The following is an 18,186-nucleotide window of genomic DNA, read 5'->3' as shown; positions in this document are numbered from 1 at the left end:
AGCCAGTCACATTCAACTCAGTTGGATTTTAGAGAGATGTGCATAAGATAGTAGTAGAATATGGTTTGGTGATCTAGATTTTGATCATGTTTCTATGGGAATGCCACAAAGGTCGCAGGTGTCAAAAACGGTCATAAGTCACTTTTTTCAGTGCCATTGTAACTTCAGTCACTAAATGAATGGTTGTAACTTGAGGGCAATCTGAATAGTGTGAAGACTGCAATAGTCACTATGTAGGCAGAAGACCAGCAGAATGCATCCATGAACACCAACTAGTAATCAGAAGACATATGAAAACTCTTTAATTTCACAATATAAGGACAGACTTAACCATAGTTTCAACTGGGAAACCATGATCATCCTGGACCAAGCCAAGTCCAAAAATACTAGAGAATTTCTGGAAGTCTGGAACTCAGACAAAGAAGCCATCAATAGACACATAGACATAAACAACATCTACATGCTATATAAAAAAGATAACAAGACAAATATAGGAACAAAAGACCAAAACACCTCCCCACCAGCAATCAACACCCAGATGAGTATAGATTAACATAATAATCAACATCGGACCAACAATCAAGAAGTAAACAATACCCCGATTAAGGAACTGCCAAAAAACTTAACAATAAACAGCCCAATTAAGAAACACCAAAACCTCGCCCACCAACACTGACAGGGCAAGCCACTAGAACAGGAGTCCCCAACCCCCGGGCCGTGGACTGGTACCGGGCCATGGCATGCCAGAAACCATTCCACGCAAAAAAGCAAAGCCCCATCTGCGGGATGCAGGCAGTACATGAAACCACGCCCCCACTGATCCGCATAAAAACCTCTCTCCACGGAACCGGTCCCTGGTGCTCAAAAGGTTGGGGAGCTCTGCACTAGACTATAAACTGAGAGCAAACCCCACTCCCTATTAGCATGATAATATTACCTAGTTTAGGTAATGAAACATCTGCAAAAAAACAACCAAGCTCAGAGAGTCCCAAGGACCCCTCATTTCAACAGCTACAAATATTCTCCTTTATTGTCTACCCTTTCTAACCATCAAACCCATAAAACACAAGTTCTCGTTTTTCCATTTTCAGCAAAAAGTCCATAAACCATTTCCAATCATTGACATTTGTCCTTTCTCTAATCCAACACATCAGTTTTGTGATCTTAGCAAATTCTGTCATTGTCACCAATCGTTTCTCCATTGCTTTATTTTAGTATTTTTGTTTCTACTACACCTTTTTACAAAGCTTCTTAGAGAAAGCAAGCCATGAGTTGTTTCTTGCAACCCTTGAGTACACGAGTAAGTGTAGAGCAAAAATGCGAGACAGATCTCCTTGGAAACAAGAGTAGCTCCTTTAGATGGGAAGCAAGGAAGATCCAGACTATTCATCACATTCTACTCAAAGAAGTCTCAAACCAGAAATCAGTCCATCAGTCTTCTCCCAAACTACATGCTGTCTAATAGCTGAAGAGCAGTTTTTTTCCCCTTTGTTCTGTTTTATTTTTAAAAAAGCAGTTTAACCCACCACCACCCCGCAAAACAGAGGAAAAGAACCTTGCAGAAGCAGGAGAAGTAGTATGCCATGATATCTTTTTTCTTTTTATCCGTGTCCTTTTAGTATGCTTACTCAGGATTAACTTAATTAGGTTTACTCAGCACAATTACTTGTACAACTCACTGAACAATGGTCTAACCATTCAGGCTAGGTTTCCACCACATAATACACTAAAATGTGATTGGCTCTTTTGCCCTCGGCAAGTCATGGCAACATAGCCACTGTGTACTGTGCAAAGGGAAGAATCACACCTGTGATTCTGCTTACTCTGTCCATTGTTGAATGCAGCTCCAATTGGTTTCAACTGCAGTTAAGGAAAGTTTTTCATCTGAACTTCAAATGTCTGAATTGTCCAACATAAAATAATATATGCATTACTTGTTAGGGTTTTAGTGTTTTAATCCTGGAAGCCACCCAGAATCATTTCATTATGAAATGGGTAGCGAATAAATTCAATAAATAAATAAAAAAGAAATATTTTGAAATTCATTTTCTCATTATGAAAAGGGACTAAATACACACTCTCCTATTTGTAAGAACAGCACATTTCTGTAGTCAAACATGAGAAATTCCAGGTTAATTCCCATGAAAAATGTTGACTGGAGCTTCAGAAGGGACAGCATTAATCCCATGTAAAGCAGAAGTCCCCAGTGTTTTGGGCATCAGGGACCGGTTACATGGAGAGAGGTCTTTCCATGAACCGGAAGAGGCGTGGTTTTGTGTGCTGACTGCATCCTGTGGATGGGGCTTTGCTTATTTGTGTGGCCTAGTTGCTGGCATGCTACGGACCGGTACTGCTCCGCAGACCAGGGGTTGGGGACCCTTGATGTAAAGCATCTCATTCTTTACCATCCTTCATGCCAGTGACTCCCAATTCAAAAAAAGGGATCTGTTCAAAGAAGCTCGCTTTTCTATAAAATCAAGGCATGTCTCATTGGGTAAAATCTAATCTGATATTAAATGCTGCTATAGTTTTGTCTCAGTACTGTATGAAGCAAGTAGTTTTTCCTTGCAATACTTCCCCTATTACTTCCTTCCCCATTATACCTCCAGAAGCATAATTTCTAAGCAATCTATCCGATGTTTGTTCTTCTATAAATTGTCATGTGTTTTTGGGATAATGATCAATGAATGACTAATTGAAAGCAACAGGGAATAAGGAAAGCGTTATTTCATTGCTGATCTTAATTAAAGAGATATGTATTGCTGTGGGGAAAACTTTAATAAATAGCAAGAGAGGTTTTTATTATTAAGAGAGAATTAATTGGAAGTTGCTTATAAATCAACGGATTGTGTTTATTCTTTTGTTTGTATCTTGGAGTGTAACAAACGTGGGGGAGGGGGTGTTACCCCTTGAAAGGATGATTTAGCTTTTCTAGAAACATATAAAAGGGGCTGGGGGGTTGGGTGGGTGTTGTCATTTTATTTGTAGTCAAACTGTAAAGAAATTACCATATATACTTTTTTAAAATTCCTAAGCACTACTTCTATAGAAAAGACCATTATTTCAGTCTTATCAGTAAAATCTTTACTTGAGGCCGGAGGCTCACTGAGAAGAATGGAAATTGTTTGCCACAAACATTACTTGGATTAGCATTGCCAAGGTAGTTTAGGAACAACATGTAATTTAGGTAGTATAATTGGCTGGAAATAGCACATCCTAACCCAAAATAAAGGGATGTGGTGGCTCAGTGGGTTAGGACGCTGAGCTTGTCGATTAGATGGTCGGCAGTTTGGCGGGTTGAATCCTGAGTGCTGCGTAACAGAGTGAGCGCCTGTTACTCGTCCCAGCTTCTGCCAACCTAGCAGTTCGAAAGCACGTAAAAATGCAAGTAGAAAAATAGGGACCACTACGGTGGGAAGGTAACAGCGTTCCGTGCGCCTTTGGCGTCTAGTCATGCCGGCCACATGTCCACGGAGACGTCCTCGGACAAGCGCTGGCTCTTCGGCTTTGAAATGGAGATGAGCACCGGCCCCTAGAGTCGGAAACGACTAGCACGCATGTGCAGGGGAACCTTTACCTTTACCTTTTAACCCAAAATAAAATAGAACAGAATAGAACAGAACTGGAAGAGACCTTGGAGGTCTTCTAGTCCAGCCCCTGCTCAAGCAGGAGAACCTATACCTTCTCAGACAAGTGACTGTCTAATCCAGGGGTGTCAAACTGCTGGCCCGCAAGCCGGATGCATCACAACAAAACCGCGCCCACCCCATTGCCGGCAATGGGAAAAAAGCTCCGATACGTTGCGCGATGTCACATGACATCGTGAGTTTGACATGTCTGGTTTAATCTCTTAAAAACCTCCACTGATGGAGCACCCATAATTTCTGGAGGCAAGCTCTTCCACTGGTTGATTGTCCTCATTGTCAGAAAGTTTCTCCTTAATTCTAGGCTGCTTCTCTCTTTGTTCAGTTTCCAACCATTGTTTTTTATCCTGCCCTCTGGTGCTTTGGTGAATAACGTGACCCCTCTTCTTTGTGGCAGCCCCTCAAATACTGGAATACTGTTATCATGTCTCCCCTATTTCTTCTTTTCTTTCACTAGCCAAACCCAAGTTCTGCAGCCGTTCTTCTCTGGATTTTTTCCAAACTCTCAACATCTTTTTTGTCATATGGTGACCAAAATTAGCTGCAGTATTCCAGGTGTAGTCTTACCAGGGTTTTATAAAGCGGTACTAATACTTCACGTGTTTTTGATTCTATGCCTCTGTTTATACAATCCAGGATTGTATTAGCTTTTTTGGTTGCTGCTGCACACTGCTGGCTCATAGTCAAATGATAAATGTCTTGCTTAGCAACATAAATGTTGCTCTCAATTGTCGAGGATTACTGAAATTATAGTAGAGATGTCAATAACCAAAATACATAAACACCATGGTTACGTCTTGCTGGTACATAGTACTGAAGTGCTAGTTCAGTCAGGCTTCCAAAACATTTAGACATATGTAGCCATCCTGCTTTTTCTTTTCAGAACATATACCCTCCTAATCTGCTTTCATATAATCTTGAGTTTGCAGTGTCTATTTCTTTTCCTTTTTTTTTCTTCACTGAGGCCTGACTAATGATTCACACAGGGGCGTGAAGGACAATTTTAAAACATGAATAACATAAGTAATAGAATAAAATAAACGGTCCCATTCTTTAAAAAAGCATGCAGTGGGAAAAATCAGAACATCATGGCTTCTAGTACTGTCTAGTCACTGACAGATTGCTGTCAAGCACCTCTCCTATATTTTTTATGGTACCTGTGTTTATATCTTAGCACCATGCAAGACCTATTTTTCTCCACAGCATCAAGTTTGGAAGAAAGGTCAGGCAAGAGAGAGAGAGAGAGAGAGAGAGAGAGAGAGAGAGAGAGAGAGAGAGAGAGAGAGAGAGAGAGAGAGAGAGAGGGAGGGAGGGAGAGGAACCTTGGGGATCCCTGTTTTCACTTCCACACGTTAAGCACATCACACTGTCTTTCCGCTACTCCGGGCTGCCAAAAGGTTGACACCTCTTCCTTTAAAGCAGCGTTTCTCAGACTTAGCAACTTTAAGACGTGTAGGCCAATTCCCAGCATTCCACGGGTCTTAAGAGTTGGAAAGTTTGAGAAACACGGCTTTAAACAAGCCGTGGGGGGTGGGAGAACGTTGTTATTTTATGTTTTAGAGTTTAGACATTTTTTTTTAAAAAAAAATAGATTTAGTAGTAAGGCTATTGGATCCAGGCTGCAAACATCCAGATGACTACTAGATGGCAGGGTCGTTTTCTGAATCTCTTTGCTGCACGCTCCGATCAGTGCCAATTTTTGCAACCCGCTTCTGGTTAGCTTCCGTTAGAGAAGCCCGAGTGTTTCAGATTCTTGTAACTTATGCAGTCGTTAGGTCATATGCCGCAACAAATCCTCCGGACCTCTGATTTTGGATGGCGTTTTTCTGTTTTTGTTTTTTTTGACGAGGGCGGGCTGCAACATTGCCAAAAAAAATGCCCGTCAGTGTATATTACCAACGTTAACTCCTGTCAGATCCTGATGATAAAAAAAAGCCTGATATCGATCGTTAAAAGTCGCACAGTAGAGCAGGGGTCTTCAAACTTTGCCCTTTTATGACTTGTGGACTTCAACTCCCAGAATTCCTCAGCCAGCAAAGCTGGCTGAGGAATTCTGGGAGTTGAAGTCCACAAGTCATAAAAGGGCCAAGTTTGAAGACCCCTGCAGTAGAGGCATAAAGGATCACCTGCTTAACTTGTCCTGTTCTGTTTCTAAAATGTCGGGCAGGAGACGGCTCTGGTCAATGGCCGAAGTGAATCTGGACGCCCCGCTCTCCTTCCCTTTTCCAGCTGAAAATCCAAGGAACCCAACCTACAACCGCTCTTCAGTCAAATGCTCCCTCCTCCACAACCAGCGTTATCGGTGGCACTTCCTTCCCCCCTGACAGCCCTTTGACTTTTTTTCAAAAAGAGGCGTCCAACTCGGCGATTTGCATACACAGCTCTACTTCCTGGTGCGGAGCCTGTTCAGCAACTTACCTGTCAGAGCAAAGGAGGAGAGAGAAGCCGGGAAAAACTCCGGGAGGCGACCATCTGGGGAGAGAAGAGGAAGGACAGACGAGGCCAGGTGGTCTGCCCTGCCTTGCCGATCCCCTTTGGGGGGGGGGGGGAGGGAGGGGGTTGTCTAAGGTGAGTTGTTAAAAGCTCCCCTCCTTTAGCTCTTGGGCTGTTGGCTGTTGGCCCACTTTTTCCTCTCCTGCTCTTGTTTTTTCTCGGCTGGGGCCTGTTTCACTTCCTGATTGCTGATTTACTCCCCGCAGCAGACTAGGTGGGAGTTGAGACCTTGGGCTCTGCCATTATCTCAGGCCATGGGAGCCCTTCGGAAAATGCAGACCCCGTGATTCTGCTGCCAATAAATCGGTGTTGTCATCGGAAAGAAGGCTGAGAGGCCCAGGGTTTGGCTCTCGTGGGCTTGGCTTGGCTTCTAAATAAGCTTGATTGATTATGTGCCATCAAGCCGGTGTCAACTCTTAGTGGGCCTTGGATAGATTTTCTCCAGGAGGCTCTGTTCCCCAATCTGCTTCTCTTGTACCAGGGGAGAAATATGTAAAGCCGTTCTTATGCGCGAAATGCCCTCCTGAGTATAGGCATAGAGCAGATTGTGTTTCTCCTCTGATTTGTTGCCAAAATATTACTCAAAAAACCAACTTGCAACATACCTCTTTGAGAGAGTGGAGACATTTTGACAACGGAAATATATCACGGTTAGGATTTATTTATTTGTTGGATTTGTTAAGGTTACCCAACTGCAAGAAAATTTCTGCATGCCTACATATATCATCTGAATAGAAAACAATAAACTGCCTGTTTTAGTGATGTGTGCATTCTCTTACCACTTATAATGAAAAAGTGAGTTAAGCCACAGTGGGTTAGTTAGGAAATAAGTCCCCAGTGGTCTCTCCCTATTAGATGTTTAATTGGTGGGTATCAGGAGCGAGCTATCTTAGTGGTGGTGCCTCAGTGTGATTTTTCCAGCACTATTTCTGACCAGCCATGCTGAGACTGGCACAACTTTAAGGCAATTCTATATCCCACTATTCTCTCTTAATCCTTAGAATTATCATCTACTTATCTGAAAAATCCAAAATTGATAGCACAATAGTTGAAATTAGAATTAGGGAGAAGGGAGTCTCAGTTAGGCTGTGGATCTCTTTTTCATATCCTAATTTAGGAAGAATGCTTTTGCTGAAAAAGCGTGTAAACCAAACTGCATTTCTCTCCATGATTGTACTGTTGCATGCTCAGGCTAGCTTTACAGTCTATCTACCCCCCTCCCTGTTTCTTATTTTCTAGCCGTTTCTTTCAGCTAACAGCGTGGCCTTTGAAGCTGGAATCTACCTAGCTTGCCATGTGTTACTCCGCATTCTTCTTCTCTACTGTCAGAAAAGATTTAATCAAAAGCAGAGAGAGTCAGCCTTGTTCTTTGGAGATTTCATAGGCCAACACATGCCTTTAAAAGGGAAAGTACAGAGATTTCAATGAGGTTCAAATTGTCTTAAGAAATAGTTGGAGCACAAGGGATTCTGTTTTTTCTCTCTTCTTCCTTCCAAAATGCTGGCCATGATTGAATATGAATTAAAACTTAATATGGACTCATTCAGGGCAAATTACCCAAACAAATTATCTTATTTGACTCCTCTCCCCTTTCCCACTTGACAGCCTGATTGGATTCATTATCCAGCAATCATTTAAATGTGTACACTGCTGCTATGTGCTGGTGTTTGAGCCAAATGGAAACAGCTCCCCCATCCCTGAATTTTTCATCTGCCTTCAGCCATACTGACAGGGCAGATGCAGGATGCACAGATTCAACAGCTGGGTCCTTTTGCTTGTAAGGGTGAGATTTCTGCATCTCAGTTTGTTGAAGGCCTTCAGGATTATCTACAGAAAGATTCTTGAATTGGATAATTCTAGACAAGGAAAGGAAACGAAATTAAAATAAGTGTTCTTAAATACTAGAGAATAAAATTGCTTCCTTGCTCAGATGCGGCAGTTTTAAAGTCCTTATAGATGTAAGCCCAACATTTTGAACTATATTTCAGAATTAGGTACCTGTGGACTTGATAGATGTATGTCTATTGTATTCTTCGTTTCTGTTTAATTTTGTAGGAGTTGAATTATAAGATGACTGAAGGAGTAGAAATGAGAAAGTGGCAACATAATAAAGAGAAATTTGCGCTTTTTTTCCTTTATATGTTTTAAATGCTGCAAATGTTTGGGTCAGGATGAAATTTAATCTGATACTTCAGAGACTCAGAATAGTTTTCTGATTCAACTTATTTCTTATGAAGTTTCATTGAAGAGTGAATCTTTATCCTGTAGAAATAAATACATTGTAAGTCTTTTTTCTGAAATTGTGGAATTGACTGATATTAAAATGTGTAGAACTCTTGCTATTTTAAAATCATTCTCAGCTGTTTCTCTTCTGCAAAAAGTAAAAAAAAAATAATTTGGATGTGTTTCATTTCATTACTGAATATTTCCCTTTATGCAACTGAAGAGTGAGCAAGGTTTGAAGAAATACTTCAAGTCAGCTCTACTGGAACTCATTGTTATTTTTCCAAACTTGGCAAGAAAATTAACTATGAAGAACATGTGCTTCCTCAAATGAAATGCATTGATTTTTGGACCAGAGAGCTGCACAGGTCAGAACGGAGAAACTAATACTCCATTTATTAGGATCCTAAGCCTGAAGGTTTTCCTCCCTTCGCTAATGACAGCTTCGGTGTGGTGGGAGTGAGGGGGGCAAAGGGACTAGTTGGTCTACTGCAGTCTTTCTCAACCTTGGCAACTTTAGATGTGTGGACTTCAATTCCCAGAATTCTCCAGCCAACATACAGTCCTGTGTAAATCACGCAGTTGCTTTTTTTCATATTTAGAAGACTGAAAGTAGGAGCTTCCATAGCTTCTCAAACCTCATTGATTTTTATGATATCACAGAAGCTTACTGATTCTGATAAAAAAATGCATGTGTAATTTTGAAATTGGGAACTCGATGATGAATATTTTAGCCATACATCACAACAAGCTTAGATACAATTGAATTGAATTAAATACTTTATTTGACAAAGTGTGATTAGACAGACAAGGAATTTGTCTCCAGTGCAGAAGCTCTCAGTGTGCATACAAAGCAACAGAATAATGATAATAATCATAATAATACCAATAAGAGGGGGGAGGAAAGAAGATAATTGGAAGGATAAATAATACTACGGCCATACTACATGAGTAAATACAGTCAGACATTAGACAGCATTGTGAGAACTGGATGTTCTGCAGTGATGGCGTGAGGGAAAAAGCTGTTCCCGTGTCTAGTTGTTTTGACCTGCAATGCCCTATAGTGCCGCCCAGCTCTACCAAAACAACAACTCAGATAATTTTTTTAATGTTTCCTTGACATAAATACAAAAGCATCATTGACTGAAGATGAGTTGACTAAAATTTATTAATTTATTGTATTCTTATCCTGTCTTTATTACTTTATAGGTAATTAAAGGCAGTGAACATTCCCCAGTCCTTCCTCTTCCTATTGTGCTTCCCAAACATCTGAAGAACTCTAAAGTGAAGAAAAGTGTTTTATTTGTTGACTACTGGTTTATTTAAATATTTATCACATAATCTATATCCATAGATCTCAGAGCATTATATAATTAATCAAAAGCAAAAAGGCATAAAACAAGCATTGCTTAAATGGGATCCCCTATGTCTTCCTTCAGCCACTTCAATGAGTGGAAATTTGGAAATGAGCATATTATTATGGAAATAAATCTTTTTCCTATCTTCTCTGTGAATGATGATCATAATAGTTTATTTCTGTTGTGATTTGTATTTTCTTCTTTTTACTCTCTAGCTACCACTTGCACTTGGTATCTATTTCCATAGATTTCCTACAAAAGATTGAAATGACATCCTTACAAGGTTAGTGTTTTGTTTCGCCACTTTGCAAAGCCTTTTTATTCAGACCGAACCAGCGCCAATAAAACAGATCATGGTTGTCTATATGAATTATGTCAAATGCGTTAGAAAATTTTAGACTTTCAAAAACCTTTGGGGAAGGTTTTGCCAGCTCAGTTCCCTCCACTGGTTGACTAAGTCCTAAGGATTGGGTGGAAAGCAAAAAGAACTCTGGTAAAGAGAGCAATCAAAGCTGACTATGGCAGTCTAAATTTTTTCAGGCACCTAGGCAGGTGTTTGCCAAGTCAGGAATCTCTTTAAAGTATTTCCATAAGATTCCCAATTATGTAATAAAATTCAACCAATCCCAACTTTACCTTATCTTCCAGAAGTGTTGCTTTCATTTCTCAGATTTCCCATTTTATTGCTGGGAGCAGATCTGAATTAGATATGAAGTACTTTTATGCAGAGTAAATAATAATAAAAAAATTGTACTGTATATATTTTTTCCACTTTAGGTGCTGCAATGGGTCGAAGTATGCCAGTTGAAGTGGATGAAACTATTGACTGGTCTCCATTTCCAGAACATTTACTGAAAGAGGCATTGGACCCTTCTGCAGAAATTACAAATAACTCAATGCCTATGGGATCTTATCCATCTCAAATGTCTCATCCGATGAATGGGCAGCTAGGATTCTATAAGCACCTTGATCGTGTCAATTATAATAATGGCATACTAGAAACTGATGGCCACAGTCTTCCACAAGACACCTATGATTCTAGAAGTGGGCAATTTCCTGGCCCATCCAGCAACTCCGCAGATCATTCAGAATGTAATCATTTGCCTCAACACAAAACAAACCAGCTCTTGAGGTCTCAACCATCCACTGATTCTCCTGACATCGGGCACAGTTCTAGTAATTTGCAAAGAAGTTCATCTGAAATATCCCAGCATTCACTTGGTGAAAGTCAGGAAAAGGCAACGCCAAACTGGCAGCACGATAATAGGGTGCCAGTAGACCTAAGGACAGAAGATGCAGGATATGATTCTCAGCCTCAGGATCCTCTGGGCATTGGACAAGCTGAGCTTCTCTTGTCCTTTACTTCTGCTTTGAACCCACACGACCTTCCAAAGCCTCTGATGTCTAGAGAATACCCACAGATGGACTCTCAGTCATACCCTTTATTTCCACAGATGCCCCATCTTTATATTTCACCAGAAGCTCAGTGGCGTCCAAGATACTACAATCGTAATATGTACTGCCAGAATCCCTGTAAGCTCATTAGTCATAAATGGTTTTTCCATTGCCACACATGCATTGACTGTATTTGCGTAAAGTGGTGGTCCTATTAGCTAGGTCTGTGTCATATTAACCTGTAATATTGTAGTTTATTGGGCTTTGGTTTCATATGTTGTATGAATACAGAGCCTTGGTGGAGCAGTGGGCTAATGCCTCCTTAAGTAACACCAGCTGCCTGCAATTAGTGCAGGTTCGCATCCCACCAGGCTCAAGGTTGACTCAGCCTTCCATCCTTCCGAGGTAGGTAAAATGAGGACCCAGATTGTTGGGGGCAATTAAGCTGACTTTGTAATAATGCCGCTTGGGAGGGGGGGAAAGCCCTAATAAGCAGGCATATACATAGAATGAAGGCTACTGCTAAGCTTGTAAGCTGCCCTGAGTCTTCGGAGAAGGGCGGGATATAAATGGAATTTTTTTTAAAAAAAGAATTCATTATGGCAGCCTTAATCAAGTGATTCCACCCAACAGATTATTCAATAAGCTAGAATTAAGAAAACAATCACACATTAGTGTGATGTTACCATTATCTAATGCCGTGCATAATTTAATGAATAGCAGAGGGATAGTGTGCTTGCAGGAATCCCAAGCACTTCTTCCAAATTGGTTTTGAAGCGTGTGCAGCCTTAGTGAGTTGCATGTGGAGTTTAGTCAATAAAATGTGAATAAATAAAACCATGTCTTGGTGTAATGAATGCATCCAGTTTGACCATACAAGTCATCTTTGACTTATGACAGGGGTGTCAAACTGCCAGCCCACGGGCCAGACACGTCACATGGAAGCCGCACCCACCCCATTGTCGGCAATGGCAAAACTGTCCTGATGCGTTGCACGATGTCACATGACGTCGTGAGTTTGACATGTCTGACTTACGACCACAAATAAGCCCCAAATGTTTGTTGCTAAGTGAGACCATTTTAAGTGAATTTTGCCTCTTTCCAACCTTTCTTGCCACATTTGTTAAGGGAATCCCTGCAGTTGTTAAGTTAGTAACCTGGTTAAGTGAATCTGGCTTTCCCATTGATTTTGCTTGTCAGAAGGTTGCGAAAGGTGATCACGTGACCGCAGGGCACTGTAACTGTCATAAATGTGAGTCAGTTGCTAAGTGTCTGAATTTTGATCCCGTGACCATGAGGATGCTGCAACGATTGTATGTGTGAGAAATGGTCAGAAGTCCTTTTTTCCATGCTATTGTAACTTTGGTCACTAAATGAACCGTTATAAGTCGAGAATTGTCTGTACCATCTATTTACCTGCTATGGAAAGGAGTCTCATTTATACAATGGCCTGAATTTTTATTTCCTGTTATGCTTAGATGGGCAAGCCCCCTATCAACATTTGGCACGTTCACCTCAAGTGCAGCTTCTTCTTCCTGGCCCTGGTGCGAGAGTCATCCGCCCTGCTCAGCAAATAATCCCGCATTATTCTAGTCCATATGGACCTAAGTGTCATGAAGGAAGGCTGCCTGAGGGGGAAAGCTCTTCCGAAGGACTTCAGAGATTTCAGTAAGTATCTTCCAAGCTTGGAGCTTATTTCATTTTTTCCCCCCAGGCAAAGCTAATTGTGATTGTTTTAGCATCATATTTGTGTGAACGGTATGCTAATCTTTGCCTGGATGACATCAACACATGTATTGCCATTTCACCTGCCATCTCATTTGCTCTTATAATCAAGGCTGATGGCTAAGTATATGCAAATGGGTTCTATTTCTGGTTATTGTGAACCAGAATTTCAAACTACTGACTTAGTCGTTATTTGTTCCAAATTTAATCAAGAATGGCTGCTTCAGATTCAGACAAGCTTAAATTTACTAAGCCACTGACTTAAAGAGAACACTAGAAATGGACATTAGAAAAATCATTTGACAATAGTTAAGTAAAGTGGATTTGGCCATTTCATTGCTAGTGACTTACAGCATCACTTGGCCATGATTGATGGGATATAAAGACTGTCATTGCTGTTATTTTGACACATTGGATGATTCTTGAAGACACAGTAAGTCGTTAATAGAGAAATTACGGTACCTTAGAGTTTCATCTAAAGGTTCTGAGTGAAAGTGCAAACCTTTTGTATTTCTCTAAACTTTTCACTTCCAGAGTATTGTAATTTATTGCCGTGAGATCATCTACAAAATGTATATAAACCTAAAGTAATTTAAAACCTCCCTAATAATTTCACTGAGGCAAATTGAGTGGTCTTCCCAGGCTGAATTGCCTTGTTGATATGAATCTCTGCTGCTTCTGACAAGCCTCTGATTTCTGGCAGGAAAACAAAATCTTATGTATTTTGATTCAGTAATTTTATGTCTTTCTCCTTGTTCATCTCGTTAGCTTCCAGTTTTTCTAGATATAGTGCTTTCTCTTTTCTTGCCTCTTTGGATTATTCACCCAGAGTTAGCCTCTATCTAGTAACCGTATCTATGAAGAGTCACTAACTTATGGGATAAGTCAACCAGCCATAACAAAGCATAGGAGGGTTTGGAGTTAAAAGTGGGTGAAGTTTGCAGCAATGTAGAATTGCATATACCATCTTGTCATCTTTTATGAAATTAGTTGGAAGGCCACGTGACCACTGAGAGCTGCAGGTTATTCAGTCTGGAAATAGATTGTCCTTCAACACAGACAATTCAACTTGCATAGTAAGGATGTATGTCTGCATGCCCACATACAGGGAGTGCAGAATTATTAGGCAAATGAGTATTTTGACCACATCATCCTCTTTATGCATGTTGTCTTACTCCAAGCTGTATAGGCTCAAAAGCCTACTACCAATTAAGCATATTAGGTGATGTGCATCTCTGTAATGAGAAGGGGTGTGGTCTAATGACATCAACACCCTGTATCAGGTGTGCATAATTATTAGGCAACTTCCTTTCCTTTGGCAAAATGGGTCAAAAGAAGGACTTGACAGGCTCAGAAAAGTCAAAAATAGTGAGATATCTTGCAGAGGGATGCAGCATTCTTAAAATTGCAAAGCTTCTGAAGCGTGATCATCGAACAATCAAGCGTTTCATTCAAAATAGTCAACAGGGTCGCAAGAAGCGTGTGGAGAAACCAAGGCGCAAAATAACTGCCCATGAACTGAGAAAAGTCAAGCGTGCAGCTGCCAAGATGCCACTTGCCACCAGTTTGGCCATATTTCAGAGCTGCAACATCACTGGAGTGCCCAAAAGCACAAGGTGTGCAATACTCAGAGACATGGCCAAGGTAAGAAAGGCTGAAAGACGACCACCACTGAACAAGACACACAAGCTGAAACGTCAAGACTGGGCCAAGAAATATCTCAAGACTGATTTTTCTAAGGTTTTATGGACTGATGAAATGAGAGTGAGTCTTGATGGGCCAGATGGATGGGCCCGTGGCTGGATTGGTAAAGGGCAGAGAGCTCCAGTCCGACTCAGACGCCAGCAAGGTGGAGGTGGAGTACTGGTTTGGGCTGGTATCATCAAAGATGAGCTTGTGGGGCCTTTTCGGCTTGAGGATGGAGTCAAGCTCAACTCCCAGTCCTACTGCCAGTTTCTGGAAGACACCTTCTTCAAGCAGTGGTACAGGAAGAAGTCTGCATCCTTCAAGAAAAACATGATTTTCATGCAGGACAATGCTCCATCACACGCGTCCAAGTACTCCACAGCGTGGCTGGCAAGAAAGGGTATAAAAGAAGGAAATCTAATGACATGGCCTCCTTGTTCACCTGATCTGAACCCCATTGAGAACCTGTGGTCCATCATCAAATGTGAGATTTACAAGGAGGGAAAACAGTACACCTCTCTGAACAGTGTCTGGGAGGCTGTGGTTGCTGCTGCACGCAATGTTGATGGTGAACAGATCAAAACACTGACAGAATCCATGGATGGCAGGCTTTTGAGTGTCCTTGCAAAGAAAGGTGGCTATATTGGTCACTGATTTGTTTTTGTTATGTTTTTGAATGTCAGAAATGTATATTTGTGAATGTTGAGATGTTATATTGGTTTCACTGGTAAAAATAAATAATTGAAATGGGTATATATTTGTTTTTTGTTAAGTTGCCTAATAATTATGCACAGTAATAGTCACCTGCACACACAGATATCCCCCTAAAATAGCTATAACTTAAAACAAACTAAAAACTACTTCCAAAAATATTCAGCTTTGATATTAATGAGTTTTTTGGGTTCATTGAGAACATGATTGTTGTTCAATAATAAAATTAATCCTCAAAAATACAACTTGCCTAATAATTCTGCACTCCCTGTATTGTATGTTACTGCTTCTCCTCTGGGGGCCAAGTCTATTTGAAATGAATGAGGCCATACAATGCAGGTAGTGACTAACATACATGTGTTTCCTGCTCCAACCCGTAATGGAGCTTTGACATCACCTTTTGATTTACAATTCCCTGTTCATAAAGGATTGGCTGCTACAGTCACCCTGACTTCAGGATTGATTGAAATCACAGAACTGTTTTTATCCCACAGGAAGAGGAGATCTCAGATTCCTATCAAATGCTTCAGGATTTCTCTTTAATTTTTAAGATATTAAACAGAACAAAATAAATAATTGAAATTTTTTTAAAAAAGTAAAAAATGCTAGTGACCGACCTCTTAAAATCCTGATGGCCTTTTCAAGAGCTTGGATACACTTGGCATACAGAAAGTATACTTTAAGAAGTATTGATATGAATTCCTCCAATTCTTATGTTGAGCAACAAGCCGTTGAACTAATTACCGTGTTTTGCTGAAAATAAGACCTATCCCAAAAATAAGCTGTAGCTTGATTTTTACACATGCGCCTAATATAAGCCCTACCCCCAAAATAAACCCTAGTTTTGGGGCCAGGGACATAAAAATCAAGCTAGGGCGGAGATAGGGGTGTGGAGCTGCCCCACATGGCCTGCACCCCTCCTTACCTTAGGACTGCTGCAGCCAGGCCTCCCACGCCCTGACACCCATCATGCTGGTGCTTGAGTTCTGTGGCCGCATGCCACGTGATGCATCGCGCCAATGTTGCTGCTCGTGGCAGGACGCCGCATGGCTTGTCGTGGCAATTGTGCTGCCGCCGCCACTCATAGCAAGGCACCAAGTGGCTCATCACGGTGATTGTGCCACTGCTGCCGCTGGCGGCTGGAGGCCGCAATGCGCCACATGGCCACCTGCCGTGAGCAGCGGCACTGGTACGATGCGCCACATGGCATGCGGCCGCAAGTGGCCACAGAACAACTCAAGCAGTGGTACAACAGGTTTGAGGGCATGGGAGGCTGCAGCGGTCCTAAGGTAAGCAGGTAAGACAGCCCCCGAAAATAAGACCTGGTACCTCCTTTGGAGGCAAAAAAAAATATAAGACCGGATCTTATTTTCAGGGAAACATGGTCGGACTTTAGCTTGCAGGATTGCACTGTCACTGAGCATCTTCAGTACTGGCAGGCCCCAAGTACAAATGGTGGCAGACTTGTCTAAATCCGGTCCACCCCGATTCTGTTTCAACAAATAGGAGAAAGCTCAATTCATTTCTTTTGCATTTTAAAACAAAAGGAGCTTTTGGGTAGGGGAACGCTAAATCTTTCCTGGCTTATAAATGCAGTTTTTCCTTCCTTCCTCTGAACACAGAGAATCTTTATGCCTTTATTATTAAGAAAGGACACCAAACATATATTCATAATCATTAGATTTGAACATTTTCAGAATTTACAGCCGTTTTTCTTTCTCTTCTCAGTGACCGGTTTCAGAAGCAGATGCTTGATAATAACACACCATTCAAAATATATGGTGCCCACGAGGGCATAGAGAGAGTTCCTTTTGATTCCATGGCTCAGTCTGGCAGCATGTCCACCCCTGGGGCTATCCCAAGACCCCTGAATAATTCTGCAGCTAGAGGGACACTGAGGACCAGCAACTTGCCTGAAGAGCTACGTAAGTTTCTGCTGTTTCCTGTTTGTTAGTTCTGTATATATTTACAGTATGTGCTGGAAATAAATAAGGATCATCGCCCCCCCCCAACATGTATCACATACCATTTTTGCATGATTGAGTTCTACTGATTAAGAGATTTCTAGAGCTATATTAATAAAAAGCTTGAAAGAACATTCCTATAAATCTTTCTGATTTATATAGCTAGCCTACTCAGCACGTAACTCTGGGGGACTCTGTTTGCAAAGTGAAAAGAAAAACACCTAAAGATACCGAACAGAATTAAAAACACAAACAGGGAGAAAGTTTTAAAAAGCTGAAGGAAAACAGTCTTTTTGAAGAATTTATCTTGTTGCTTCTTCTCCTGTAAAAAGAGGCCCAAGTACAGTTTCTTCCTACATAAAGAGGAACCAGCTAGTTGGAGGATGCATTCAATACACTGGGCATTAAAGTTTGGACTAATCTACAAAGCCAATATAGATATTTCTGGAGCAAAAAATTGAACTCCTTAAAAGGGAGGCTGTACTGGTCAGTGACAAGTTCTGATCCTTCACTTACTCTACCTCTTAATTTATTTAGTAAGGTTCCGGCTAAGACTAGCAGAGTCATTGGTTATCAGAAAAGTGTGACAGTGGTAGCTTTAGCAATGTTTCTTGTAGTTTAGGATAATGTGCATAATTCTTTGTATCTGAAGAGGTTAGTGGCCAATATTTCATTTGCATTTGAGTGGATTAATTTCATCACCACCATGCATGGGTTTCAAAGGTCTTCGCATAAGTGAGACAGGCGTTCTCTGCAAATTTTGATAGAATTTGATCTGTTCTCCGACACTCCATTTGGAGAAAATAAATTTATAAATTTTCCCCTGCAAGAACATACATTCAGCATAATGCAGTCTGCCCATGGCTGTCTGCGCCTGTCAGGGCCCACTTCAGAACTTCATCCCAAGAAAGCAGAACTCATGGAAGCGATTTCTTCCAAAAGGAACTTTCATTAGGAGAAGTTGATAGCAGGCATACTAGACAGGAT

General features: G+C 41.1%; 1 protein-coding gene across 6 annotated transcripts in view; it reads left to right on the top strand.

Moving 5' to 3' along the window:
* The first annotated feature begins 6,088 nt into the window (after positions 1 to 6,088).
* TRAF3IP2 (TRAF3 interacting protein 2) overlaps positions 6,089 to 18,186 on the top strand; it is a 50,614-nt gene continuing 38,516 nt past the window's right edge. For 2 of the 6 annotated variants that reach the window (XR_014493869.1, XM_083374558.1), the window contains exons 1-6: positions 6,120 to 6,150; positions 8,584 to 8,728; positions 9,934 to 10,001; positions 10,496 to 11,251; positions 12,592 to 12,781; positions 16,964 to 17,160. Coding sequence is in view for 5 of the 6 variants with exons in the window: in XM_083374558.1 (XP_083230684.1) it covers positions 8,691 to 8,728; positions 9,934 to 10,001; positions 10,496 to 11,251; positions 12,592 to 12,781; positions 16,964 to 17,160 (1,249 nt within the window). In the remaining variant the exon portion in view is untranslated. Of the gene's footprint in view, positions 6,213 to 8,583; positions 8,729 to 9,933; positions 10,002 to 10,495; positions 11,252 to 12,591; positions 12,782 to 16,963; positions 17,161 to 18,186 lie in introns of all 6 variants that reach the window. The other 4 variants (XM_083374559.1, XM_083374561.1, XM_083374560.1 and 1 more) reach the window with 4 other exon arrangements.

The sequence above is a fragment of the Vipera ursinii genome, assembly GCF_947247035.1.
Source record: "Vipera ursinii genome assembly, chromosome: 1".
Taxonomy (NCBI): domain Eukaryota; kingdom Metazoa; phylum Chordata; class Lepidosauria; order Squamata; family Viperidae; genus Vipera; species Vipera ursinii.
This window is presented reverse-complemented; position numbering and strand designations above follow the sequence as displayed.